This window comes from Drosophila subpulchrella, chromosome 2L, assembly GCF_014743375.2.
Source record: "Drosophila subpulchrella strain 33 F10 #4 breed RU33 chromosome 2L, RU_Dsub_v1.1 Primary Assembly, whole genome shotgun sequence".
Taxonomy (NCBI): domain Eukaryota; kingdom Metazoa; phylum Arthropoda; class Insecta; order Diptera; family Drosophilidae; genus Drosophila; species Drosophila subpulchrella.
The window spans coordinates 1,028,252-1,055,724 of NC_050610.1; the positions used below are offsets into that span (position 1 = coordinate 1,028,252).

The 27,473-nt window shown below is 40.0% G+C and overlaps 3 protein-coding genes and 1 non-coding gene across 4 annotated transcripts; 1 reads left to right on the forward strand and 3 right to left on the reverse strand.

Moving 5' to 3' along the window:
• Positions 1 to 1,928: 1,928 nt before the first annotated feature.
• LOC119547299 (extensin) lies at positions 1,929 to 4,999 on the reverse strand. Its single transcript, XM_037854089.1, has 3 exons — positions 4,756 to 4,999; positions 4,456 to 4,676; positions 1,929 to 2,848 (listed from the first exon to the last, which is right to left on the reverse strand). Exons 1-3 carry the CDS (start codon positions 4,771 to 4,773, stop codon positions 2,494 to 2,496), a joined length of 594 nt encoding a protein of 197 aa, XP_037710017.1. The 5' UTR covers positions 4,774 to 4,999; the 3' UTR covers positions 1,929 to 2,493.
• Positions 5,000 to 8,736: 3,737 nt separating this feature from the next.
• Positions 8,737 to 16,443, reverse strand: LOC119548295. The gene is made up of 3 exons (XM_037855462.1): positions 16,196 to 16,443; positions 15,074 to 15,300; positions 8,737 to 10,328 (listed from the first exon to the last, which is right to left on the reverse strand). The coding sequence occupies exons 2-3, from the start codon at positions 15,242 to 15,244 to the stop codon at positions 10,092 to 10,094; spliced, it is 408 nt and encodes a 135-aa protein (XP_037711390.1). The 5' UTR covers positions 15,245 to 15,300; positions 16,196 to 16,443; the 3' UTR covers positions 8,737 to 10,091.
• A 1,390-nt stretch (positions 16,444 to 17,833) lies between these two features.
• Positions 17,834 to 17,904, forward strand: Trnag-gcc. Its single transcript has one exon. It is a non-coding gene; the product is annotated as a tRNA-Gly (tRNA).
• A 1,426-nt stretch (positions 17,905 to 19,330) lies between these two features.
• Positions 19,331 to 27,242, reverse strand: LOC119548281 (protein spaetzle 3). The gene is made up of 5 exons (XM_037855446.1): positions 25,912 to 27,242; positions 23,303 to 23,436; positions 22,049 to 22,173; positions 20,218 to 20,706; positions 19,331 to 20,100 (listed from the first exon to the last, which is right to left on the reverse strand). Exons 1-5 carry the CDS (start codon positions 26,858 to 26,860, stop codon positions 19,944 to 19,946), a joined length of 1,854 nt encoding a protein of 617 aa, XP_037711374.1. The 5' UTR covers positions 26,861 to 27,242; the 3' UTR covers positions 19,331 to 19,943.
• Positions 27,243 to 27,473: the final 231 nt, after the last annotated feature.

The following is a 27,473-nucleotide window of genomic DNA, read 5'->3' on the forward strand; positions in this document are numbered from 1 at the left end:
CACACGAACACGGTGATAGTTGAGCTGCTGGAGCGTCACTTAAGTGCCGCTTGGAGTTGGTGCTGATGGATGGGGTTTCCAGGGGCGGGGTGGGCGTGGGATGGGTGTGGGAGGGGGCCAAATGCAAACGATGTGTTTTTAAGTTCGCTTACATTTGGCAGGCTCGTGAAGGAGGTGTTGAGTGTGTGTTCGTATTTAAAAGCATGTGTGCAAAGGTATGGGGATTTTCCGGATTTCTTTTTCGATTTTTTTACCAAGTGGACAGCGGCAACGGCTCAATTAAAGAGACCCAGACGAGGCTGATTGCCGTTAAGGTAGTTGCAGGAAAACAGCGGTAATCCAATCCGCTCTTAAAGTGTTTTGCTATTATAATCATAATCATAAAACTTGAGGAAATTCTGTGAAAAGCGTGTTTCCGCAACGTCCAAATCAAATTGTATGTAATCCCAGCGCCAAACAACAAAACAAACACACCAAGCAAAGCTTAACTACAGTGAAGGGGGATAAACAGTTTGAGAGGCATTACAGTTGCTTGAGGGCGCCATCTATTGGGTGAGTATCAGGTGGCAACTCCAAAAACGTTACAGTTTGAACCTGGGTTCGGAGTGAATGCAAAATATGCAAAGAACACTTTGTTTGCTTTACAAATTTAACATTAAAAATATAAATTGCATAAAAAACACAAAAAACTGTCAGGGTAAATATTATCTTCTGAGTCATATCCGGTGGCGAGTAAGTTTCCGTATCAAATTTTGTGGCTAAGTATAAGTAATACTCATATGGTAGGTATTAAAAATGATTGTCAAGCTATCAGTAAAAATGCCAGGCTGCTCGAAGGCCAGAATCATTGTATTGTAGGCTTTCGTCTCCAAAGGTTTAACTCTTAAAGCATGTTCAAGTTTTTAGCTTTGGTTTTCTATGCACTAATTGCAATAGTCCTGAAGGTGCCCCTGTCAGGATCCGAGGATGTCAATACCGATGGCCGATACATGTGCCTATTGCATGATCCTCCAAGCCAGTGTGGGGAATTCTGCCTGTCAGCGCTGATGCCACTAATCGATCACATTGCCAGGCACCAGGAGCAGTGGAGCACCTGCAGTGTGAAATCAAATGAGACCGAGGCTAAATTGGGTTAGATAGAAGCTCAGCTGACAGCGGTAAAAATGAAGTCAGAAGAACAACTGCAAGCTCTTCTTACAAAGATTGAAAGCCAACAAAGTGCCGTCATGGAAACTCTTTTGCAAGTCAACAGGAAAATCATGTTCCTAAGGTTCGACAGGGTCGGCTCAAGACTCTTTTACATCGAGCATAACCTTCGTCAAAATTGGACCAGTGCTTTAAATACCTGTAATGGGATGGGAGGCCATCTGGCCTCTTTAAAAAGTGAAGAAGAATTTAAGTACATTAGTGCGAAACTGAATAAGGATACTTCTTATAGGCTGGGCATCAACGATATCGCCGAAAAGGGCCTTTTTATAACTGTGTCCTCTGGAAAGAAAGCTCCTTTCTTAAAGTGGAAACCGGATGAACCCAAATATGAAAACGAGAACCAGCATTGCGTAACTATGCATAACGGGGGCATGTGGGTTGACAATTGCAGCATTAAAAAAAATTTCATTTGCGAGGCAGACGATAATTAATAGTAACTGTAATTAATAAATACTTAATCTTTTCCTTTCTGTAGAAAATATCGTTAGTATATAGTACCAATGAAGCCAATTTGTCGGCTTGAATCAGTGTTCTAGTTGACCAGCGAAAAATGAAAAACGGAAAAAAAATGTCAAATAATTTAGGGAAAAACTTATATTTTACTGCGTATTTTCAATTTTCACTATTGGAAAAGAAGTTAGTGTAAACTGATAAATAATAAAAAACATTTTTATACAGTTATTTCGTTAAACTTTTATTTAGCCATTGATGTTTTTTTTGTAACATATACATACTTGAGTATCATTTTTTATTTGTATTTTCTGTTGCTTTTCGGTCGTTTCGCACTCTCTATTTACAGTTAAGGAAATAGAGTGCAAAAGTGCAATATAGTATTGGTATAAATTGCCTAGTTGAAAATGCATTTCAGATGAAAATCATGTATCTTGTATATATCGGTTATCGGTATCGGCACGATATCTCTATCGATAACTAAGGCTAATTCGTAGTGAGTTCATCGAGTGTTTTGTGTGAGTGTATAACGCATCGTTCGGTAAGACCTAATCTTAAGACTAAACAAACAATTTGAAACAAACAGCCTAGATGGAAAACATACTTCTCGTACAATAGGTAGAAACAACTTCAGAGGTAAGAATTACTCAACGATCGGGGTAATATTCATATGAGCTGGGGGAGATGAGGGATTTCGTTGCTTTGTAAACTTTGTCACGCGTTAAAGTCTTTGAAACAGAACAAAAAATAATACACATAAGATATGCAGTTTGCCATGAGATGGGTTGAGACTCGCAAATCGGAATTCGGGTTGGATTGGATGTGTTGGGTCGCTTAGTGGGAAGGTGCCCCGTACGAGCTGCTGGGTGCAGAGGGTGCGGGCGGGGCAGCTGGAGCTCCGTATTCGGGCGCTGGAGGCGCCACACTGTTGGGGTAGGGTCCAGTCTCCTCCTTCTGGGTCTTGTAGCGGATGAAGTACACCTCCGGCTTGCTGGGCTGGGTGGGAGCTGGCGTGGGGATGATGATCTCCGGCTGCTCCTCGGGCTTCTTGACTAGCACGTACACCAGAGTCTTCTCTTCGTTCTGTGGGAACTGCGGGATTACGGGTGCGGTCGGGGCAGGTGGGGATGGTGCCTTGATGAACACGATCTTGTAGTGCTTCTGCGGAGGCGGCACGTACAGGGGTTTCCTAGTTGAAAAATTTAAAAATAAAAATATAGTGGGTGATAATATTTAAATGTAGGTTTAAAGATGTGGAATCCTCATGATATAGCTTAATAGCAGGTCGCCAGACCGCATTTAGTGGTTTGTGGACGTTCGAGTGGGCTTGGAATAACAAACTTGCATTGAAGAAGCATTGGAGTCTGAACTCTCTAGCTCTTATATTTTCCAAAATCACAGCGCTCACAAGAAAGACCGGCATGGCTATATCGATTTTTTTAAGTCTAGCTTTACTCTACAAGTTAAGTGCTCTGAAATTTTTTGCAAAATTTCACTTTACATTTCTATGTGTATAAAACCAGGCTATAATTGTTTTCCTTGTTTTCTCTAATTTGGTATCTCTGTACGAATAAAGGAAAAGGAGTCTCTTTGAGGATTATGCAAATGACAAGCCCATAAATGGTGACCTCCCAAAAATGGTGAACCATCTGCATCTGCTTGAAAGTTTGGCTAATCAGATGAAGATTGTGATGATAACAGCGAGTGTCACATCAACCGTACCAAGATGAGGGTTTACATAAAGCTCCCTATGGTAATCGCGTTCCTGTCCCTCCAAGTCTGAAAATTAGCTTGGAAACACGACTTAGATATATACAAGTACTCCGAGAGCTTAGGTAACTTTAAGTCACGGTTTGGCGGTCTGAAAAGCCATATCATTCCCCTCTTGAGGTAATTAACATTGCTTCCAACTCCAATTGAAAACAGACAGAAGACGACAGAAAACATTAAATCAGAGAAAAGAGAGAAAAGTTGGATGGCTTTCGTTTTCTCGGGTATTAAATAATTTTCCTCCTTTTAAGCGACTCTCTAAATACCCTGGAAATGAGGCAACAGCTGTGGAAAAGGGCCCTGAGCCGGATTAGATGATTGGCGTCTGGTCTTGCAACATTTGCCTAGTTATTATCTTTGGGAGTTGGCGGCACTAGTTGGTTTACGGCGATGAATTGTGAGAGAATCTGCATAAATGGCGTGGATTATTTACTCATAAAACAACAATGTGTTTTTCCCTCATTTTTTGCCAATCTTAAGTGGAACAAGACAAATAAAGCGAGATCATTTGTAACCGTTCCCTATCACGCGAGATGAAGAAAAGGGAGAGGGATAAGCGGTGTGAATAATTTGAACTGATTTTAATTTGGGATTGAAGAAAAGGTAATTTGAGGAGGATTACTTCTTCTTATATGTATATGTATATATTCTCGATCACTTCCTAACCTAAACCTACAAATACCTTAGATATATGTTATTCATCGACAACTTTAAGTTCCTAAGCCATTTAATGTACGGAAATTTAGAAAACCTTTAACTTCATGTTAAAGAATTTAAGACCCATACTTGCCGCTAAATAGTTTCTATAGTTAAAGTTATTATTAATTGTTATTCTTTCCTAACCATTGTCTTTAAAAAACCATCGACTAAAGATTATTTTTTCGATTTACACGATTCTAGAAAAATAACTAGGAGTGAAAGAATTACAGACAAGTGGATGGTCTATAAATTATAACGACTAATGACTTAACTTTAATAGATAAAGGCATATTCGTAACTTTTAAGAGGTTCTATCCTTGGACTCACCTGGGTGCCTGATACTCCGGCTCTGGTGGCGGAACATGGACATAGACGTGCTTGTGAACCACCGGCGGCTGCTGGGGGGGTCCGTACTGGGGCGCAGGGGCGCCGTAGCCCCCACTGGGTCCACTCGGCTGGTAGCTGCTGGAGGGGGGCGCACTGTACGAGTCACGCGGCGGCTCGGGACGAGCGGCCACCAGGGCAGCCAAGGCTAGGACGGCCACTAACTGCGGACGAGATTGGAGGGGAGGAGGAGAACACCGTTATCACGGAAACTTGGGAGCACGCTCGGTCACATGATCATACCACACAACTGGACTGCATTTTCGGGTGGTTTGTTTTCGGCTATATCCGTTTCGGGTTTTGTCACTGCTCCAGGTGGATCGGTGCTACTGGTAGTGTGGTTGTGGTGCTGCTTCGACGCGGAACCTCTTACTGCATGCCACAACGATTGTTGCAGTTTCTTTTATAGCGGCGCAGCGCGTGAAATAAAAATTAAGTAAAATTCAAGACGACGACCAAGACCGCTGCTGCTGCCTCAGCTGCTCAGCTGCTGCCTCGGTCGACCGAGCAGTTGGCTGAGCAGTTGGCAAAGAGCGGCAGCGGCAGCGGCATATAGCCATGAAGAAATTAAAATGTTTGAGCCAAGTCCACAGCCCCGACTACAGTTGGCCAGTCATGATCTGGTGGGGAAACTGAGGCTGCAGCTCCTAGCTGCGACGCAGACTGCGGCTGCGACTGCAACGTCTGCTGACCGTTTCTTGGCTTTTGGGTTTTCCTCCTTCGGTTAACTACTTCTTTTTCGTGGTTTTTTATGTGTGTGGACAGGCATTTTTTCGGGGCAACTAGGATTACTTTTCAAGGGGAAAATAAGGAACTTGAAAGGTACATTGTACTCACAATTAAGCCGAAGGCTCGAGCTAAAATTTCAGCAAGGCCATCAAATATATTTACACGGTAGTTATTTTAAAAATTTCCCATCAGCTGTTAAAAACGTAACTTATATTTTTAGGGTCCATTATTTTAAAGGAAAGGAAATACAAGGTTTTACGGTAAGCACTCTGCTTATATTAAGAGATATCCCAGCTCTACCACTGTTCAAGTATCTGATTGGACAAAATTACATGATATAAAACAATACTAAGCATATTAAAATGAAAAAGTCAATAATTATCTACACATTTTGTAATTTAAAAAATATCAGAAAAGTACTTACTGGTAATAATATAATATTTCTTTCTAAGTGTTCTTAACTTACTGAACAGCAACTAGTTGAATTGAATGATTGTTTGATATATACATTTTATTGTTACTCAGTAAGTTCATCAAGATAATTCAACGGTATTTGTATTAAAGGAGATAAATAATTTAATAATACTGCGAAGTGACTAAAGCCTTAAAGGATGTATTTTTCTTTTAGTTTACTTATCTATCTCCTTTTTTTAGTAGCAACGCATAGAACGGTGACTTTAAACCGCTCTTTATATTCTTACAATTAGAGTATTCCTCTTTCGAGCTGAAAACCCAAAAACAAGGTCTTTCCGGCTCTCTCATTTTTGTTTTTCTTATTGCATTATTATATATGTGGTTTATGTGTATAAATTGTTATTTTGGTCATTTGGAGGATCCAATCGCAGTGGACTCGTAACCAACTCTAGACTCTGAATCGGATCGTATCGGATCGGATCGTGTGGCACGATTCACTTTCAGTTTCAATGGATGTGGATTCACTCTCATTTAGCAGGCGATTCGGGGAATGGGTTGAGTTGGGATAGGATGGGGGATGGCTTTTGTGCTCTGGAGTGGGACTGAATCTGGTGTTGGTTTTATTTCATTTCTTCATGCTCTTTCGGCCTTTTGTTAGCCAGCTTCTTTCTGTCTTTTGGGTTGACTTGTCTTGACTTGGCTTGGCTCGGCTTGTTGTTATTATAATTGTTACTGTTATTGTTTTAATGGTCTTGTTGTCTTTGTAATTCCTGTCCGCGTTTTGGCCACGAAGCTTCATAATGAGCTTCACGCTCTTGTTGGGTCGCCCCATCTGCATAAGCATTTTATTTAATTTTTCTCCTTGCTTTTGTTTTTGCAATATTTTGAATTTCTTCAATTTGTTTTTTTTCTCTAGTTATAGTGTTGTTTTTGGGCAGTTTTTTTTATAATTTTCGCCCCGGCCATGACAATTTGCGTTAGGGAAGACTGATGGAAAAAATTATGATTGGCAAAATGTTTTGCAACTTTTCCGTGGCTCATAACCCCCAAAGCTATGTCTTGCTTTTTCTCTGATTTATGCACATAATCTATAAATGGCAATCAGCATTTTGCATCGATTGTGAGCGATCCTTAGTCGCATTTTGTGGCCACTCCTGCACTCCACTCAATCGCTGCCGGATTTGATGAAATGGCATAATCAGTGGCCAGTGGCGCCAAACGGAGGACGACACCATATAGCAGCAGCAGCATGCCCGGCGGCAGCAGCAATATTGCAACTGCAACTGCAACCTGCAACAGTTGAGAGATTCAACTGGACAGTCGGCAGAGACTGTCACTTTTCCTCGATGGCATCATTTATAATGCCGTTAGCCAAATGGCAGGTTGTGTTGATTTTGTTGTTCATCTTCGGCGACTGCACTTGCTCCCCTCTGCACAGATTGCATTTCCTTAATTTTCCACGCTCATCTTTCACATTCAAAACATCGTCATCATCATCATTCGTTGGTCGCGGTAAATTATGCTGAATTCACGAAGGTGGAACAGGTGCAGGTTCATCTGTGGTTACTTCGCGTCCTAGAGCAATTTCACGTGATTTCCCCATGCAAATATCTGCGAGATACTTTCCTGGGGCAACCCTTGACCCATTATTTTCATTTGAAGGAAACAAAGAAATTTGCATTCCGAGAGAATTGAAGAGATGTTGGGGAAATACTAAAATGTGTTAATAGGTCGGACCATTACATCAACTAATAACAACTATATCCATTTTATGGATATTGCATAAAGTCTTTTGAGCCATGAAAGGAGAATTTAATGATAGTCTGAGACAAAAAAGATGTGTTTTTTATTGTTTTTCAACCGGTGGCACAAGCCAACACAAATGATTGAATTGTAAAATTATTTGTACACAGTTAATATAATCATTTTAATTGTTTCCTATCACAGCGTGAGATTTAAGAAAACTAGTCTTTATTAATTTTTAAATGAAAACAACCAAATATCATAAAGTTAAAGTAAACCTCTCCGCTTGATAACTAAATTAGTGACTCGTTAAAGTATCAATGGATAATTGAAGAACGCAAGCAGGAAACACTATAAAATACGTTGGATATAATTGGATCCCTTTAGTTTATTATAAGGGCTATATAATTTATAAGTACTTTAATTGTTATAATTTATAAATGTCCAAACTGTGCGATAAATTAAATTGTGAATTTTGTATTTAAATTCAAACGCAGCCCGCGCATTTTCGCCAGTATCATTAACATTATTCAGCCAACTGAAATCCCGCGTATACATAATGCATTCCGGGAAGACCTCCCATCTAGGAGATACATTCTGCTGGCTATTATGCGAATTATGCATGGCACATTGCCAGATCTTAATGAATTCGCCATGCCACAGCGATTCTGAGCCATATAATCAGCGTCGCATTCACCCATTCATCTTTCTGCTTTCTCCGTGGCCTCAACCGAGTAACACAGTTCCCCAAAACATGCCCCCCACTTCTACCATTTAAAATCCAGCTACCAACTCGCTGCCATCTACACCTCGGCATGCACAGATACTAATTATTATATTGTATCTCTTGTGACTTTATGTAACAGGCAAAAACCAAAGCAGACGGAACCATTTAAATGATATTATATTTACATAAAAAACAAAAACAAGCGAAGAAAACAATTAAAATTTTGTTTACAAAACGAGAAACGGCACTTGGCGGGTAAAAAGTACTTAACAGGTTCGAACTGACATTGGTAATGGGTTCGGAATGGTGTATTGGATTGTATTGGATAGGGTTTTTGGGAATATGCGATGTGATGTTTCTTTCTGGTGGGTGCCACTTTTCGGCGTTTAATTTGTCGAGAGTTGCACTTGAAGTACGAGAAAGTAAATTGAGATAGATGGGAATCTTTCGGCTGACGGCGCCCTCAAGCAGATGGATGTGAAATGTAAGAGTATTTGAGCCAAAAGATGAAGTTGAATCTGACACGCTTGTAAAGTTGCGTTACACTCTGCATACGTTACACAACAGGCTTGACTGTATCGCCGCCCAGAGATCTAGTTAAGAGAGGGATCTTGCATTGAAAATGATTTCTTTTATTGTTGCTTCTGCGGCGAATCATAAGTAATAACGATAACGTAAGTTAACAACAATTAAATGTACATTTATATATAGGTACGAATTAAATAGTGTGTATAAGTATATATCTCCCTCGACATGTCGGTGGCCATAAAGTGCCAACCGAAATCGCATTAAGCTTGGGCCCATCTTCCAGCGGAGGCCATCGCAGCTAGTGGAGGTTAGTTGGGAGTAGTATAATTTATAAATACACAATACATTTACTATATATCTTCATATGCCCCGGGCAGCCTTGGGGGCCCATTAAAACTCCAGTTATTATTGTTCGTGGGGCGGGAGTGGAAGGTTTTGAGGGGTAAAATATTTACAATTTCATGGTACTTTTAATTTTTATCTCTCGTTTGGCCGCGCAAAAAGAAGTTGAAAATCCGCACTTAGTCTAGACCATTAAAGGGGTACTTTTTCAGAGTTTTTTGTTTCAGAGGGACGGGGTTGCTCTACAACACATAGGTACATACATATAGGTACATTTTTCGCTTCGGGATTACCCAAAGGAGTTAAAAAATTATTGTTCTAGCATAGGAACTGTGTTTGTCCTTTCAAGTATTTCAGTTTCCGTTTAATTCTTATTTTCTTTCGGCACTTAAATCCATGAAGTGCAGTTCAATTTGGGGCAAAAGGAAAACCATGCTGACACTTGGAAGTTACTAGAAAATTGTTAATATTTATGTTCTTAAGAAAAAAATTAAAGCATTACATTTAGATTATATTTTAGACAATAGCTTGATGTTATAAAGCATTTTTCAATAAAATGTTAATTTTGTGACCAGAAATACAGATCATATTAAGCAAACCGCATTCGGAATCTAATTAAATATATTTGTTTAAAAAAAAACTGCTCTTAATAAAGTTATTCAAATTTATAGAAATTCTTTCAAATTGGAACGATCAGAAATTGATTTAATTCGTTAAAATGGAGAGGCAAGCAAATAAACAAAATCGTGATTATATTTGGAATCAACAAGGTCATTTAACTTCCATTTAGTAAAAGGTCTCAAGCCTTTGAAAGTGATTTCGCAGAGTGTCCTTCAATACATTTCAAAATGGCTCAAGCTTATTCAAAGTACTTCAAAGTGATTTTCACGAGAATCCTTTGCACCATTTATTTGTCCATTTTCACGCACTTTGCGTCCATTTCAATTGGATTTTAATCCTGTGAACATTTCCGACTCTACTGCCCCTTTTTCGGTCCCAAAATATTTTCGTTCGCAACATGATTTTCCCCAACTCCCAGTTTCCGTTTCCCTTGTCGTAGTGGCTGTCGTCGTCAGGTGTTTTCGGTTCAGATGGCTTAGTATCGTCCATAGTTGGCTCCGAATCGGGGTCCATCTCCGCCCAACTCGTCCAGGGCACCCATGGCACTCAGTTTCTGCAGCCAGGCGGCATTAGAGTTGCCGTTGGACACGCGTGGATTGTTGATGTTGCTGTTGCTGTTGCTGTTGCTGCTGGTGGCCTCATTGTGCAGACGCAGCTGTGGGTGTTGCTGCTGCTGCTGCTGTTGTGGGTCCTCATTGCTCAACTCCAAAATCTGCAAACACAAAACGCAAGACGGGCAGAGAAAGATTTAAACTCCGAGCTGTTGTTATGGTTGTTATAATTATCGTATAGTTGCTGTTGTTAACACGACTCGGCCCCCCGCCAAGCCGCCTTGTGATGATGGAGTGAGTTATTTCAAAAATCTGTTGAAATCTTATTTATCCAACGTGGGAAGTTCGTCACAGACTTATAGTTTTTTTTTTGTTAATTTTAATTTTTTGTTTTTGGCGCATCATTAAATCGAATGAACTTTATCTGTAACGACGAGGCTGCCTGCTTCTGTTTTTTGCATGGCTTAACCCATTGCAAGCCAGGTTGCTTTAATTTTTGTAAAACTGAATTTTAAAAAATTGTGCCGGAAAAGAATTATGTTTTATGAATGATTATCTAAATAGGAAACGTTCTTTAAAATGTATTAAATATATATTTGTGATTAGAACGTCGAAATCATAAACTACTGCAATTTAATAACGCGTACAAGAGTTTTGTAATTGCTTATGATTTATGAGTGTTGTAAAGTTAAGTTCTATCATAAATTCATCTTTGGTAGCTGTCATTAGGTTAAAGTATTACAAAAATATCTATATGTTGCTAATTTAAGACAACTGAGATATTTCATAAATTCAAAGAATTTATTGAGCCGTCTTCACTGCTAACCAAAATGGGTTAACCTGTGTTGAGCCGTCTTAACTCAGCTACCAACTTGTGGCTCCTCATCTCCGCTGCTTTGAGCTCTGATGAGCTGAAAATGTGTTAATGGGGGGTATTGTCGTGTAATTATCAGCCGCCAACCTCTTTTCTGGCTATCCCTCCTGTAATCCCTCCCGCTTTTGCCTCTCTGGAGCCCGTCTTTTGTCTTCTTTTTCGGCCAAGTCTGGTGATGATGTGTGAACAAACACAAATAACAGCAAATGAGGCGAAAAACCTAAAACAATTTCGCGCCGAGTAATTATTTTATTGCTAATTTTGAAAAAAAAACCAAAATTGTTTTCTATTTTCGACCAGCTTGCAATATTTCCTCCCTTTCGCTTTCCTTGACTTAAATGCCATTAATGGTCCAGAGGTCTTCAGGGAAGTGATGATGACTCTGGGATTGTTATCGCATTGCATCTGGCTGACTCCGGGCAGGGTGAATTTTCCAGGAGTTGGGGGGTGGTGTCAGCTGGGTTTCGTCTCCCTTCTTTTCATTAAGGCCTCTTTGGACAGTTTAATTTGAGAGTTGTCGTTAAGTGAAAAGTTATGTGATTTTGTTTGGCTTCCCTCTCCCTTTCTCAGCTATCTCTGTCTATTTACTTATATCGATCTCTTTCCCTCCTTTGACCAGGATTTCGTTGGGCGATTGGAAAGGGAGTTGGCAGATACTTTATAAATAAACAGCTGCGTTTGGGCTAAGTTTTATACGAGGGGAAATCTCTGGGTGTTGAAGAGGTTGTTTTGGGTTCGGCAATTTCTGCTTAGTGGAATGAGCCACTTGATGAGTGGTGGGACTTATGGGCTAAGACATTTGTGGCAAGTGGTAAAAGAACGTTGAAAACAATTGGCATCAATCGGACATAATGTTGTGATGAAGAAGGATGAACTTTCACATAGAAAGATTCGACAAAAATGCGTGTAAAAAATTATCAAGACTTAATTTTATTGAGAATTTAAATTTCTAATGAAAAATTAGTATTTGTAAAGAAAAGTCTTAAATAATGGTTTTTGCTGTTGTTCCTAACAATAGTACAATTTTTGAACTTCTAGTTTTAAAAAATCTACAGATCACAATATTAGTATTGCTTTTTTATATTAATCAAATTTAAAATACCTGTCCATTTTTTCATTTCTTTGATGTAAACCAACTTAATCAGGTCCCTGGATACCTGACTTCTATCTCATTTCCCCACATATTATTTATATATTAATGAAATTTAAAATCCTTTGCCCTTTTTTTCCCCATCCTTTTATGTATACCAACTTAATCAGGTCCCTGGGTACCTGACTTCCATCTCAGTACTGCACATATAGCTTCCATTTCTAACTGGTACGAGAAGCTTATAAAAATGATTTTATTTAAGTCGCCCTTTTGTCGCTCAAATTGTCTGCTTAATGGATTACGTTTTAGACCCATCCCCATCGCTTTATTAAATTAACATTGAATCAAAAGCCCAAGTTCATCCCTAAATTAGTTTTAAACCCCTGAAACAATTGTAATATTCACCCACGCAACCCCTGAAGCGACACAATTATAATCCAATATATCTCTAATAAGTCAAGAGCATTATGAAATTGTCATTTTCCACATTCTATAACACAAATTGCTTCTGGGAATTCCTTCCAACTTCATTGTCATCTTGGGCTAAAAGCAAAAGAAGGTTCGAGGGGAAGTGGATGTCGTGTCGTCCTGTTGACATCCATCCTGTGGAAGGCAATAAGCTAAAGGCCAAGTTATGTTGTCTCATGTCCCTAATGCCTCTGTTGCTCCCAGCTTCTCAGGTTCAATGCATTATTGTGTGTCAAGTGTTTTCATTTCGCATTCTGCTTGTTTTCCCCCCGACTGTCGCCTGTCTTCAGAGTGACGTAGTCAAGTCAACCTTCATCAGCGGCAATGCGACCACGTCACCGTCATTATTTGCTATTTGACATTTGATTTCCCTTTTCTTTTGCTCAGTTTAATTTTTTGCTTTATTTTTGTGCTCGCTTTTTGTCCAAACATGGTCTGCTCTTCGTCTTTGGTGTTTGTCTGCGCCGCACGTCAGCGACTTATCGATTTGCAGGGACCATGACTCAGAAAAGAGTCTGCAGAGGGGTTGAGAGCCCCGTACATTCAGGGAAAAATTCAACCTAGAAACCTAGTCCGGAAATTCTTAAAATATCTTTGCTTAAATATTAAGTTTACTGTATAATAGCCTTTCAAATAACGAGTGAGTGATGAATTTATGGCTTGGTGCATCGAAATCTGTTCGTTAATAACCCATTTTGGGGTCATTAGTGACGCTCAACATTGTTTGTCTTTTTTTATTAATACCAATTTTTTTAAATCATATTTTTAAGATATTTTTAAAATGTTATTTCAAAGAATACAAACATTTTAATTTACGATAATTACACGACTTTAGAATCCCTCCCCCAATACCACACCAAATTATGTATTCCATACTCTTCATAATTTTGTGGCAGTGCTAAAACTGTTTGCTACAGATACTCAACTCGACGGTAGACAAACAGTTGCAGTTGAGCATTTTGTAGGCTGAAGTTTTCGCAGACGTGCAGCTGCAGTGGATTATTTCTGCACATCCACAGGCAGCTAAGTGGGGCTTCCTCGCCGAATCCCCTGGTGACCCCCGGACCCCTTGTTCCTACCCTCCTAGTCGAGCCGCATTTTTGTGTCTTGGTTGCGAAAAAGAACAGGAAACTGTGCCGAAAAAAAACACATTAAATAACAACAACTGCCGCGGTGGCGGCGAATCAAAAATTGTGCAAAAGATGAGGTGACCGGCATGCAAGTGTTGGCCAAGTTGGCGATTGTAGCCGAGCAGGCTCCCCATCGATTGCGGGAAAAAGAAGAAGCGCTTGCGAAATATGTAAAAATATTTCTGAAATGGTTTCCAGACGCACAAGAAACCGCAGCGCCAGAAAAGAAGAGGTAGGTGGTGCGGTTAGCAGGAATCTTCGGGGGAATCATTGGGGCCGTGGCCGAGGGACCTGTGTAACCTTATACCAAGACGATGACGTAACCTCCATTCCATTCAATTCCACTCGAATCCACTCCGTAAGCGACCAAAAACAAAACACCAAAATATAAAAGCAAGAAATCCAAAAGGTAGAAACGCACGAAAACAAAAACAAGTCGAAAATAAAACCTCAATAATTGGCGACATAATTGCAACTTAATACCACGCTTTGGCTCTCTTTTCATTTAGTTAATTATATTGACAGCGCACCAAAAATGCCAATGCACAAAACTCGGCTGAAGATACCCATCGCACACTCACTCAGATACACTGAAGAAATGGTCAATAATGGATCATTTTTACTTTTGGAGATTCATTAATGCGTGAATGATAAATGTTAAATGATAATAGCATAATTCAACACTCCCTTAATTATGGCATGAGCCATTTAAGATTAATTGTTTACACAATTATTAATGGGGACAGCTTTTTAATTAAACTAAGAAATAATAATTACAATTAATTCGAAATGCTCTGCAATTAAACTAAAAAATAAATACAAACAAATTAAAAACCTTAATAAACATATAAGATTACTGGAATATTTGACTAACTGAGTAAAACCACTTTTACAACAATTATTAAAAACAAAAAAAATATAATTTGATGAAAAATACCATTTATTGAACTAATTACAGGTACTTCTGGCAGTTACTTTATATTACTTTATGTTACTATATAACAAAAGAAACTAGTTTAAAAAAAATTATCTACATTTGTATCAACGGTCGGCAGCTTCCCATTAAGCTATAGGAAATGCTCCGCTTGTTCTCTGCCGCCACACGTGCAGTGTACAACGATGAGCTGCGCCGTGAAATTACTTTCACAGTTGAAAAATGGTATCATGGTAGTATGTGCAGACTGCTTCTTTATATACATTTAAAGGATCTTTGTCAATTTTATAACAAAGATTAAACGAATAAATAAAAAAAAAATGTATGTTAAAGTTAAATCAAATTAATGTAAATCGTCATAAAAATGATCTCAGCCACTCCGCTTTTTCGCCCAGTGTAGAATTGCTCACCTGCAGCATGAGTTCACGCAACTTGTCCAAATCGTCGCCATGCGACCTTGTAGGCAGGTACCGGCCGTCGACTAAGTGCGGCGGGACGACCAGGAGCAGCACCGTCATCCAAACCAAGAGCCACCTGTGTCCACTTCCACATCCACTCCCCTGCCTTCTTGTGGCTCCCATTGTCGTCTTGGTGGGGGGCGTTCTGGTGTCTGGACTCGAGTAGGCGTGGCACCGGTCTGCGAAGAGAGAGGTCAGTGTGTGAGCCCCTTGCAAAAGACGAAGACAATTGCAGGATGCGTAATTGACATGCAATGGTGATGGCTTTTAAGGTGGGGTCGCAATGGGAATAAAGCCAAACCAGAAATGCATCGCACAGACTCAGATTGCTGGGAATCGAGTAACATATAAATTATTTCTGACGACTGAAGGAGAGACATCCACTGGGGTTTCTATAAATGCAGTCATAAATCTTGAAAGGATGCCATCTAGTGCTTGTCTCTAGGGAATCTAGTATTAATTTGTTAGGTCTGGTTTGGGTTAATCGGATCAATTTTCAATCTGTAATTAAAGTGGGAAGCAAGCTACTTTTTTATTTAAGCTAAACGGTGGCGTTAGCCCGTTCTAACGGGTTGGCTAAATAAATCTTCAACCTTCACGGATAGGAAATAATTTAATATATAAAAAAATGTTATAAGTGATGAAATCGCCCAAGATTTCCAATGTCTTTAATGAAAACTTGTTTTAATTCAGTGGCAAAACCGAAATAAGAACTATAGTAAAAATCTTTTTCAGGCACTATAAAACCTTTTCGGATCTTTGTAAGTATTGTTCACAAAACTTAATTTCCTTGAACTTGTATTCTTTCGCCTCTTCCTTATGTTTTCGCCATTCTGAAAATTGGTTCTTTCGTATCTCTCTCTCTCTCTATAAGTAGCGCCCTCAAAAAATTCAATTTAAATGTAATTCGCGTTTTCTTGGCTGCGCAGTAATAATAAAACTGCAGCAGAGCACTTGGTTTGTTTACCCAATCGAAAGAGGATTACACAATGCTCGAAATTTATGATTATGACACTGACACTGAACCAGCGATGGCAACTGATACATCTGCACCTGCAGCCCGCTGTGACTCACAGTTTGCGTATTGCGATGGAGTTTCGGAGTTGTCCTGGGCTGGTCGGGAGGATGGGGATTCCGTCTTAACAACGTCACGTAGCGAATGTGTTTTGTTCGGCCAAGTAAGGCGGAGACCCCGAGCGATGTTGTGAACTAGGATAACAATGTAAGTTTAAGCCAAGCTGCGTGCCGACATTTGTATTTATAGCCAAAATTGCGGCACTGGCCGAGATTTGGAGATGACGCCAGGACGCCGCCGTTTTCTGCCACGGCCCGGATATTCCGCCCTCCGAATGCGCTACGCCCCTATGGGGAATTCGAATTAGCCTTTGGTTTGTCCTGTCTCCGAAGCCGAGCTCTTTCCCATTTCACTTTTAGTGCGCGCGCAGCGTCGGGAAAGCCAACGAAAGTACCAGCCAACAACATCCTATCCGTATCATTGTCACCACACACTCGTTTACATGTGGCTGTGGCTGTGGGCGACCGTGTTTGTGTGGCCTCGCATTTCTATTGTCCTGCTCTCGGGCGTCATCATCATAATACGTATACGCCCAGCACCACAGCATCCCAACAGCCAGTTCATCTGGCGAAATGGTTTCGCTTGGCCACTCTCATGGTTAGCTCGCTGCGGGTTTTATTGGGTTGTTCTTGTCATCGCGGTAATGGGTGTTCGGGCTGCCGAAGGGAATATCGGAAGAAGGAGTGATCAAGTGATTTTTAGTCACCAACATAACTTAGTTTGTGAATACTCAAATCATTACCTCACATTTTAACTTTTGAATCTAACTTCTTAATGAAATGCAATTTTAGATGGAACGAAAGTAAAAGCTAATATAATAATAGATATTCTTAATATTAAGTAAAAAGTTATATATATTTTAAAGATGGCACTTGATATATTGTTTTCTAATAAAGAATTTAGTTTTTGAATCTCAAAAATGAAGAAATATTCAAGATGAATATAGATATATATAATACAGGGTAACACCACTTGAACTGGTCGTTGTGGCTGCCGTCGCCATGGCTGCATTTGTTGACATTGCGGGCGTCAAGAAATGGCCCAGTCCCCGGGGCTACGACTTCGGTTAACGTTAACTGGGGACCGGCCCAGCACTCCATTGTTATGGTCTTCCTCCTCGCTGCTGGGATATGTACTATATGTTGGCTATCTGTGGTGTCGGTGAAATGGACCATTTGTATACCACGCACGACCGATAGACCGAAATTTTTGATATAGCGCAGTTTTGTGTAGCCATTGCTGTGATTGAATACGTGACGGGCATGGGAAGTGGGCCAGACTCGGGGCAAGGGTTTTTACGACCCCCACTGGATGAGAAATACTCGTTCTTGTAGCAATACGCCCATTCACACACCCAAGCCGCCCCATTCAGCTGCTGGTTTATTTATGACCTTTCGCATATAAACGCATTATGAAAAAGTCAAAAATTGTAGATGCCCATTGCGTTCTGGTTATGTTATTAAAACAAAAAAAACAATTACTCAAAATATAAAATAATCAATGGAATTCAACTCATGACTTATGGCTAACAATGAAATTACTTTGTGTTGCCCTAGGCTGAAAGCTTTTCGAAGCTCTGGTTCGTGCTTTTTGAAATATGAACTTCATGGCTCGATTTTGGTTACTTGAAGTCACAAGCATCGGTGGTTCAGTGGTAGAATGCTCGCCTGCCACGCGGGCGGCCCGGGTTCGATTCCCGGCCGATGCAACCCATTTTTTTTCGTTCTATGTGTGTTTTTTTAATGCAAGCTATTTACCTTTGTGTGTATACTCGTTGAGTTAACTAAAGCATTCCAAATTTAGCAACTTTATTGTTGAAATTGATCAAAAAGTCAATAATTGCTATGGGGTTTCCCCATCTGTCATATGGCAATCTAATAAATCATGCGATTCAACTGACTACTCGACATTTTATACATTTTGTATAATAGTAAGATTGGGGTAATTGTTACCTACTACTTTGTTATTAAGCAGATATGTAGTTTAGATGCCCGTTTTTTCTACGACAGAATACGTTACGGCTAACTTAATTTTAAATATTCTTCAAAGTCAAATCTTGTTTATGGTCAATTACATTTTTCTTACTTTTTTTTTTCTTTTTAAGCAAGATTGTTTAAATCGGTCTATCACTGTGAACAGCAGTCCACGTAGTGACGCGAGGGCGACTACTATATATACACGAAAAAATGAAAGTCTTGAGGTAATTGATTAGTTAATAAGTGAAATTGGCTAAGTAAACCATTTGTTTTTAATTTAACAAATACTCATTAAACATTTTCGTGTAGTTTGAGAACGCTTTTATTATTTTTCTAGCAAAAATAAACATAAATACAAGGAAAAGCTCTATAGTCAGATACCCTTTACTCAACTAGATTGAGATGTCCAAACAGCATAGCGACTTTTTCCGAGTTACATTATTTGGCCATAACTTCTTAATGAATGGTCCCATTAGAAAAAAATGTAGATATGGGTACGGTTATTAATAAACATAACAAATCCCCATTAACACTTTTAAAAAATCTTTAGAAATGGGGGCGTCAGACTAATTTTAGTGGTTCGGGTGTTTGTGGGCGCTAGAGTGTTCTTTCCTCAATCGGTAGGTATTGACGAAACCAGCACATTTTATTCTAGCATCAAAATTGTGGGTGCCACAGTATATTTAACCTGCGCTGCGTACGGAGCTAAAGAATCTAAATCACAAACTTTGCAGTTAGCCCAGCGTTCACACGGACAGTCGGACATGGCTAAATCGACTCGGCTGGTGATCCTGATCAAGAATATATACACTTTGTGTGGTCAATGCGTTGCACACGTCTGACTAAAATCATTATACCCTCTGAAAGGGTATAAAAGAGACTGAGAAAATAGACCTATTAAGAGAGATTAGCCAGCTAATATGCATAGTAATAGTAAAGTTGATTACGCTTAAAATGGAGAGTATAGACAGAGCCCAAGATTTCGCGGTGAGTTTGTTATAAACATTTAAAAATATATATAAACCTTATTAAACTACGATACCTTTAAAGTATGGACAATATTTCAAAATACTGTTATTATATTTCTATTAAAATCAAATTTAAAAATCATTTGTACATGTAACATAGATATGTAAGTAATTTATTTTTAAACAATATGTCTGCAAATTTAATACGTATTATCGTTTGCATTTTCTATGCATTGCGTAATTCTCCTCCAGAAGCGGTGGCAGAAGTTTGAATTTAAAGGAACCCTCGTGTTCGTACAAGCGGCCTTATTCTTACATTTATCAGCGTGAAATGCCCATTTAATCAGCGAAGCAGTTATAAAATATATAAGCTAGTTAAATATCTTAACTTATCTAACTTTCACAGGGCCACACGTGATATTCTAGGCTATTGCTAACATGCTAATTGAAATGCCATTATTGGATGTTCTGAAACCCAAATTTCGTATTTAATATTTGCATAGACTTTATTCACTTGAATCGTTACACAATTAAATTTACAATTACCGTAGAACAAAAAAATGAAGGTTGAGTAATAGCATGTTGATGGGGGAACAAGGACGGAAGGCTGAGAAATATACATATGGCTCGTATTAAACCTTAACTATGTGTAGAAGCGATCTTAACTAGAGCTACCGATTAGGGCCTTACATAAGGTCTACTTAACAACAACTAAAATACATTCAGTGGCATTCTACCTACAATAACTTGTCTCAATTACATTTATCAAATGTATATTTATTAATTGCTCAGAGTCAGGTGATCTAGGGATTACATCTACAGACACAGCACGAAGGAAACAGGAACCAATCCATAAAAATGCCCTTGCAATCGTTGTCGGGATCGTAAGCGAGCAATCGATGCCATTTGTACTTCTGTTCGCATCCACATTCGCCCTCGCATCTCGGCGTTTGGGTATTGCTGAAAATAATAAGAACTTAATTAGAAGTGTAATTTGGTACCTTTAGGTAAAAGCTATTTATTTTAAAAATCGTAGATCATACCCCATTTATTAGATTTTTAAATCGTAGTACTAACCTGCACACCTCCTGGTGAATGGCCTGCTCGAAATGTTGTGTGTTTACAATGGCCCTGATCTTTCCAGCCGAATTCGATGCCCAATAGGGTGTGACAATTTCAATCTTCGACTCGCAGGCATCGAGTCTTCCAGTGCCAGAATTAGCATTTCCGTTTCCCGGTGGCCTGTTGGCACTGGTGTTCCCATTGCCACTTCCTCCGGCAGATCCGCCCCTGTTTCGATTTCCGCCGGCGGCAGCTTGGCGTTTTTTCCGGAGTTGTCCAAAATAGCTGTCTCCGGCTTCGACGGTCTCTCCGGCCTCTCCGGCGTTGGCAGCAAATGCTCCAGGGGGAATAAATATATCCGGCTCGTCTATGAAGCGACGCTTTCGCACCTTGGCTTGTTGTCTTCCACCTCCTCCACCAGGACCCTCCATGTTCATCTCGAAGTCTCCATACATCCGTCGCATCAAAGCCTTGTTGTCGTCTATGAAACGTTCGATCTTATCACTAAAATAGAAAGGGTTTATTAAAGGCGAATTGTATAATAATTATATATAATGGATTACAAATAATTCTATTAATATCTTAAAATTTAATTTAATCTCATATAAATTTAATTTATTTCGATGTTACGAATCGGTAATGAAGGCATATGCCACACCAAGTGATTCACCAGTAAGATTGATCCATTGATACTCAGCTAAGAGGAGTGCGAGGGAGATAGAGATATACAACTAGAATTTGTTTATAACTTTTAAAAATGGTCTAAATTGAACAATTTTTGGCATGTAGATAGAAATTTATGATCAAAACAAGATATCAACTAAATTTTTCAATAAATATTAAAAAATGTGGGTGCCAGACGGTTTTTATCGTTATGGGCGTTAGAGTGGGCATGGCAGCCTGCTGAAGTAAACCTGCACTGTCCCAGAACCTCAAGAATCTGCATGATGTCAACGTTTATACGGACGGACAGACAGAGAGACGGACAAACGGACAGGGCTAGATCGACTCGGTTAGTGCTTCTAATCAAGAATATATGTATATACTTTATTGGGTCGGAAACTTTGCCTTCTACCTGTTACACACTTTTCGACAAATCTAGTATGCCCTTTTAGTCTACTAGTAACGGATATATAAAGGGAAAAAATGAACTTAGCAAAACGCCCTTTGTCTAAAGAAGCATGGGTATATTATAATCATATTTCATTTATTTATCATTATTATTTTTGAAATTAAAGGTTCAAAGAACCATCTCAGATATAATCTAATAATAATAATAAGCCGTAAAAAGTGCCAAAACCCTAATTTGGTACTTTGACCACGAACTGTGACGTGATGGAAAGTTTCTATGCTTGTGGTCGTACTCTACAAGTAAATCCTTTTAGACATTGTATCGTTCAGTCTTGGTCTTTTTTTTTTATTTGGCCAAAATAAGCTAATAATATTAAGCTAATAATATTAATATTTGTGGGTTGAATTGATTAAGAAGTGGACTAAACAATTTATCGAAGGTAGCTTTTGAGCTCATATCGTTGCGGCTTGATGCTAATGAATGGTAGAATACATAAAAGGCCTTTAACCATACTGATGAAATTCAAAGTAATTTTACGTTCTATGTTAATGAATACAGTTAACTATGTCACTTTAGAACATTCGACCGGATTAAATGTGATTCAGATCAGCTTTTCGGCGAAGAAGTCAAGTAAAAGAAAACCACAGAAATGCAAACATCCTTGAGTTAATCAAGGGAATGTGGTGGCATCAAAGTTTTACGACGGTTCCAAGGGAATACCATTTCCATTTGGTATTTCCCATATGCCAAACTTAGAGAACAATAGTTACTTACATGGGATAACTGTTGCCGGCCGTCGGACAGAACAGCTGATGATATCGCTTGATGCAAGGCACTCCCTTGATGACATCGCCCCGCACATCCAATCCCAAAGCCACCGACAAAGCCGTCCACCAGATCTAAATTGGACAGAGTTACATAGTAAGTTCAAGCTATAAGTATTTAGCATTGAAGAAGGCAATTGAGCTGCGGTACTGAGATTCAGATTGATTTGGCGACCATAACGAATTATGGCCGGGGTGTGAAAATGACTCAAGTAAGTCATAAACATAAAAGTTCATTTTATATTCGAAAATAAGTGTGGTTTTGTGAGGAGGGGTGTGGAGTATAGGGTTGGATTTTGGGATTAAGCTTCCTCGAGTCGCCATGCGCCGATTTCAATATCAATCTCTCTCTTCTTTCGTCGTCATCAACATCATCACACCTCTTAATGAAACGAACTCGCACGACCTTCGTGCGCAAAAAAACAAAAAAAAGGAAAATAAAACCGAAGTGAAACACAAAATCGTCAAAGTTATTTCCGCAAATGAACAAACTCGATCGATATCGAGAGTACACTGGAGGAAAACAAGAAAACTAGAACCAAGAGATAACTTATACGATTGAGTAGCAAAGCTCCATTGGCATATTCAGATTATCAACAGAAGTTATTCCTTTTTTTAGTTACATTACTATTATACTACTAATACTACTACTATCTATTAAAAATAGTTTGTTTAAATGTTTTATCAAAATGTTCTAATACATCTTCACAGAAATGATACTAGTTTTACATACTACAGTTTTAACTGGATAAGCCTTTTGACATGAGCCTCTGAAAAGAGTCGGATCGAAAAAAATGTCCTGTATCTATTTTACATTATACAAAGGTAATTATACAAATGATAAGTGTAAATTTACCTGTTAGTACAAAGTTTCTTTTTCTATCTACATTAGGGCGGTCCAAAAAATGGAATCGTGTTCTTACCCCTACACATGGTGGATTAAAGTGTTCTAAAAATGTATTCCAAAAGACCCAATACCCTTGATACTTAGGCCTTGTGAATTGTGGTTCAAGTTACCTTAAAAATTACTCATACGGCATGAGTTCCAGTTCGAATTTTGTAAAAGCAAATTTATATATCGAGTTAATTTCTGGAGCCCTATTTCCGATTGTGAAAAGTATTTATTTTCAGTGTGCCAGTTAAAGTGCGCGCGCGCTCAGAACCTCGTACCGCCCACTGCGTCTTTCCGTCCCTCCACACTTACCGGAATCTGTAGGAACGATCCATTGTTTAGTTTCGGATAGGAGAAGAGCGGCACCACTGGAACGGTCCCATTCTTCAAGTAGATCGGACCCTGGATGGGCGTCACCGTGGGCATCTGATTGTTATTCGCTTTATCTGTGAACGGAATGTAAATGGTTTCGAAAATTAAGTGGAAATGGATATTGGAGTGCTTTAAATGGCTGCTGTTTCAGCGGTGATTCATGGCAAGGACGGACGAATTGTCGTATCCGTGGCCGTTGTCACTGCATTAATCAGCCCGGTTAAACCCAAAAAGATCTGCCATTGCAACTGAAGTGCAATCGGTGTCTGCATACAAATCGCACTGCAGGTGACACTTGCATGTATAAATTCATGTCTGCCTGGCATTTGTAATGCCCAGATCCGGATCTGGGGCAGACAGAAACTTTCCCTTTTATAGTCATACTGCAGGATGCAAAACGAGTTGGAGAAGGCGAAAAAAGGGTTCATACAGTGCAAAAATATATTTCCTAAACTATTGTTTACTTAAATCTAATATAAATATTGGGTGCAGAAGGATTACATTAAAACAAACAAAATTAAGTAGCACAACACAACGAAATTATCAAAAGAGTATACCCCCAGAAAACACCTAAAAAGTTACATTATTTACAATGCTGTTAGGTTTTATAAACTCAGAATATAAAAATACATTTTAATTTAACCCCCTTTTGAAGCTATGATTCAGTTATTTTCTAATAAATTCTATTAGGTCACATACTTAAAAAAACAAACAAAAAGTAGTTTGATTGCTAAGCCTACGTGATTTTTGCATTAATGCTGACAATCTTAATTTAGTTCTGTTAATTCCGTAATAATTATGAACGATAAATAATATATAATAATATATAGCAATAATATATAACAAATATGTGCAATGACTTATTACGAAATTATTTGCATAAAAATATGAACTAGCATAGAAAAAAAATCATTTCTTTCAAGATTTTCTCCATGCTCTATAAAAAGTCTTTTTGCTTCTGGTCCTAGACTCATAACTTTTGTCACAGTGCATCGAAATCATGTCACTTTCAGCTAATGAGGAATTCTTTTGGCATGTTGTGAAATAGATTCTTTGTTTCTGTGCACTGATCTTCGCTCGAGATCGCTTCTTTTATGGTATTTTTCTGCCTGCACAAAGGTGAAAACCCAGTGTTGAGTACTTGAGTGCTGAGACAAAAAGCAACCCAAACTAGTATCCGAGTTTGGGTCTTGCGTGCGCACGTCTTCATATGAGAGCTGGTTCATGAGCACGTCCCCTTGCCCCTCATTTCGGAAGACTTAAACGCGACTTCTTGCATAATAGCCCCGTAACCGAGTTGAGTACTTGAGGTCTGAAGACTGAAGTCTGGCAGGTTGCTGGCTGGCTAATGCCTCGGCATCTTACAGATTGAGATGGAGGGGCAGAAACAAAGAGGCGCCACAAGCCAGGCCGAAAGTGAAACATCCGAAAAGTGAAGCGCCGCTGACAGTTTTCCAAGAGGACAACAAGGGCGGCGTATTCAGATACATATTCGGAGATACTCGAGCCGTTAGATAGGCAGAGGCAGATACAGATACAAATACAGATAGAGGAACACCCCGGCACAACATAAATCGTGATGCGTGCCAGCCTTTTAGTTGCTATAAAAGTCAAACACTGGCCATTACTGTCTTGAAAGTGACCTTGCCAATCGGTTTGTAGACCTTTGACCTTGTCGCCGCTCGTTGCTTGTGCGCTTGTTTACCCCACAGGTTGGTTATTTGTTATAGTTGCTCCGCGATCTTGTTGCAGAAGTTGCTCTCAATTGGAAAGATACACAAAAACAAGTAGCAGGCGAAACCGCAGAAATTAACATGACTTTCAGCGCCCGTCTTTGGATCGTGTGCAGACGTGGGACTCTTCTCTGCTTATCTCCATGGATCTACATGCTCCAAATTCACACTACACATATTTTTTGACACAAAAGCAAACAAATTTAACCACCAACATTTGTTTTTATTTGTTAATTGTTCAGATTGCCATCGCTTTAAATCAGGAAACGCTCGAAATGGAATGTACTCAGAGGAGTGAAACAAGCGAGTCTCGGGAATTTCTTTCGGGGGAAGGAGGAAGTGATTCTCGTCCTTCAACTGAAGTTCTATAAGGCTCATTCACTTAAATTTGTTGCTGTTTAATTTAGTATGCAATTAAATATATATAATTAAAATTCATTGGAATCACTTTTACGTGGGGTAGTTGCAATAAGTGGAAAGGGTTTCTGTCTAACAATGTACATTTAAAATAAGTGAACAGTTTAAGCCATAAACATAGCATTCTAGTCTGTAAATTGTTCTTAGGTTTTAAAAATTTTATATTAAATAAAAATGTTATTAGATTTTGATGTGAATTCTTGTATTACAGCAAAATAAGCCCCTTACATAGATTTAACTTAATCATTTTACATAATTTGAACAACAAATACATCATATTACGTTTCACCAACAAACAAGTGATTCGAGCTGAATAATGAAGTTAAAAATATTAGACTCAATCTCGAATTTATTTGTTACAGTGAAACCTTCCTTTGGAACATCATTTTTGGGACTCACTTTTCTCTTGTCCTTCGAAGTACTGCCCTTCCTCTTCTCCGTCCTCCTCCTCATCCTCTTCGCCCTCCTCCACGTCGTAGTCGAGCACGGCGTGCACCTGGGTCCTGGATCCTTGTCCCGCCTGAACCCTTGTGAAACCCGGTGCTCGTTCCGGGTAATTTTCCGGCGGGGCAACTCCGTAGGTCTGGGCAGGCTGAGCCTCCGGTTTGGCCTGCCTCGACCTTTGGGGTGGTGGAGCCGGGGGTGGCTGCTGCTGCTGCGAAGGCGGTGGTTGTTGTGGCTGGGGCTGCGGCTGCTGCTGCTGCGGCGGAGCCTGCTGCGCCCGGCTGCCAAAGCTGGTAATACTAAAGCTGCCGCTGTTCTTAGAAAAGGTAGCACTGGCACTGCCATGGGCATTGAAAAATTGCTTCTGCTGCTGCTGAGGTTGGGCTGGCTGTCCGGGATATCGGCTGTACGAGCCCTCCGCCGGGCCCCGGCCGTGAGTCGCATGAGTCTGTGTCAGCTGGATGGAACTTTGGCCCGTGGTGCTGCTCGACCTTGAACTAGAACTGGAGCTCTGGAAGGACACGCTGTTCTCGTTTTGATCCTGCTGCTGCTGTTGATGCTGTTGCTGTTGCGTTTGCTGCTGCTGCACCTGCTGGATGTGGTAAACGGAGTTTCGGACAGCACTCGGCGCCGTCGGCGGCAAATAGGCATTACTCTGCTTGCGGCGTCCAGCCGTATTTTGATATTGGTAACCCCCCGACTGCGGGGGCCCATAGGGATTGTTCTTGAAGTACTCCGGATCGGCAGCCCCCTCAGCTGGGTTCTGCTGCTGGTGGTCCGCCGGCGAGTAAAGCAGATTATTCGTGTTGCTGGCCAGCTGGTGGATCGGATGCAGGGGGGCCAGGGTGACTCCCCACGGCTGACCCAGGGCACCGAAGGGCAGCGAGAAGTTGGTCAGAGCCATGGAGGAGCGAAATATGCTTGCGCTCTCAATTCGCAGACGAAAGACTTAGGCACCAAACTCGATCCGGCCGCGCATGCGACATCATCTAGAACAGATCAGCGCACGGAAACTGATGGCGCGCGCTCTCGAAATTGATTTATGCAAAAATAACAAATCAGTCAGATCAGCTCCCGCTTCCCACCCCTGGCAACAATGACAAGCACACACTGGCAAACACAGAATATCAACACACACACGTCGATCGGCGGGCTATGTCGCTATATATGTGTATACGGCGATATGGAGATATGTGCAAACGATGTTGTTGTTATTAAATAACTTAAGCGCGAACTTTTATCTCCGGTCCCGGTCCGCGTGTGTGCTAAAAAACCATTCACGACAAGCTGACAATCGAGACTGAGCCGTTCTCGCCGTGCGCCTTAAAAAAAACTTAATGGGTGGAAAATGTTTCAACTCTCGAAATCTCAAAATCTCCGACTTGAAACACTGCGCTCAGCTCCCTCAATCTCTGAATCTGGCTAAGAGCGGCAGCTCGGTGAACTGAGTTGTGTTTTTATCTTTCGTTTTTCGGTTTCTGCTGAATGGCAAATCGAAAAATAAAACAAAACCGGAA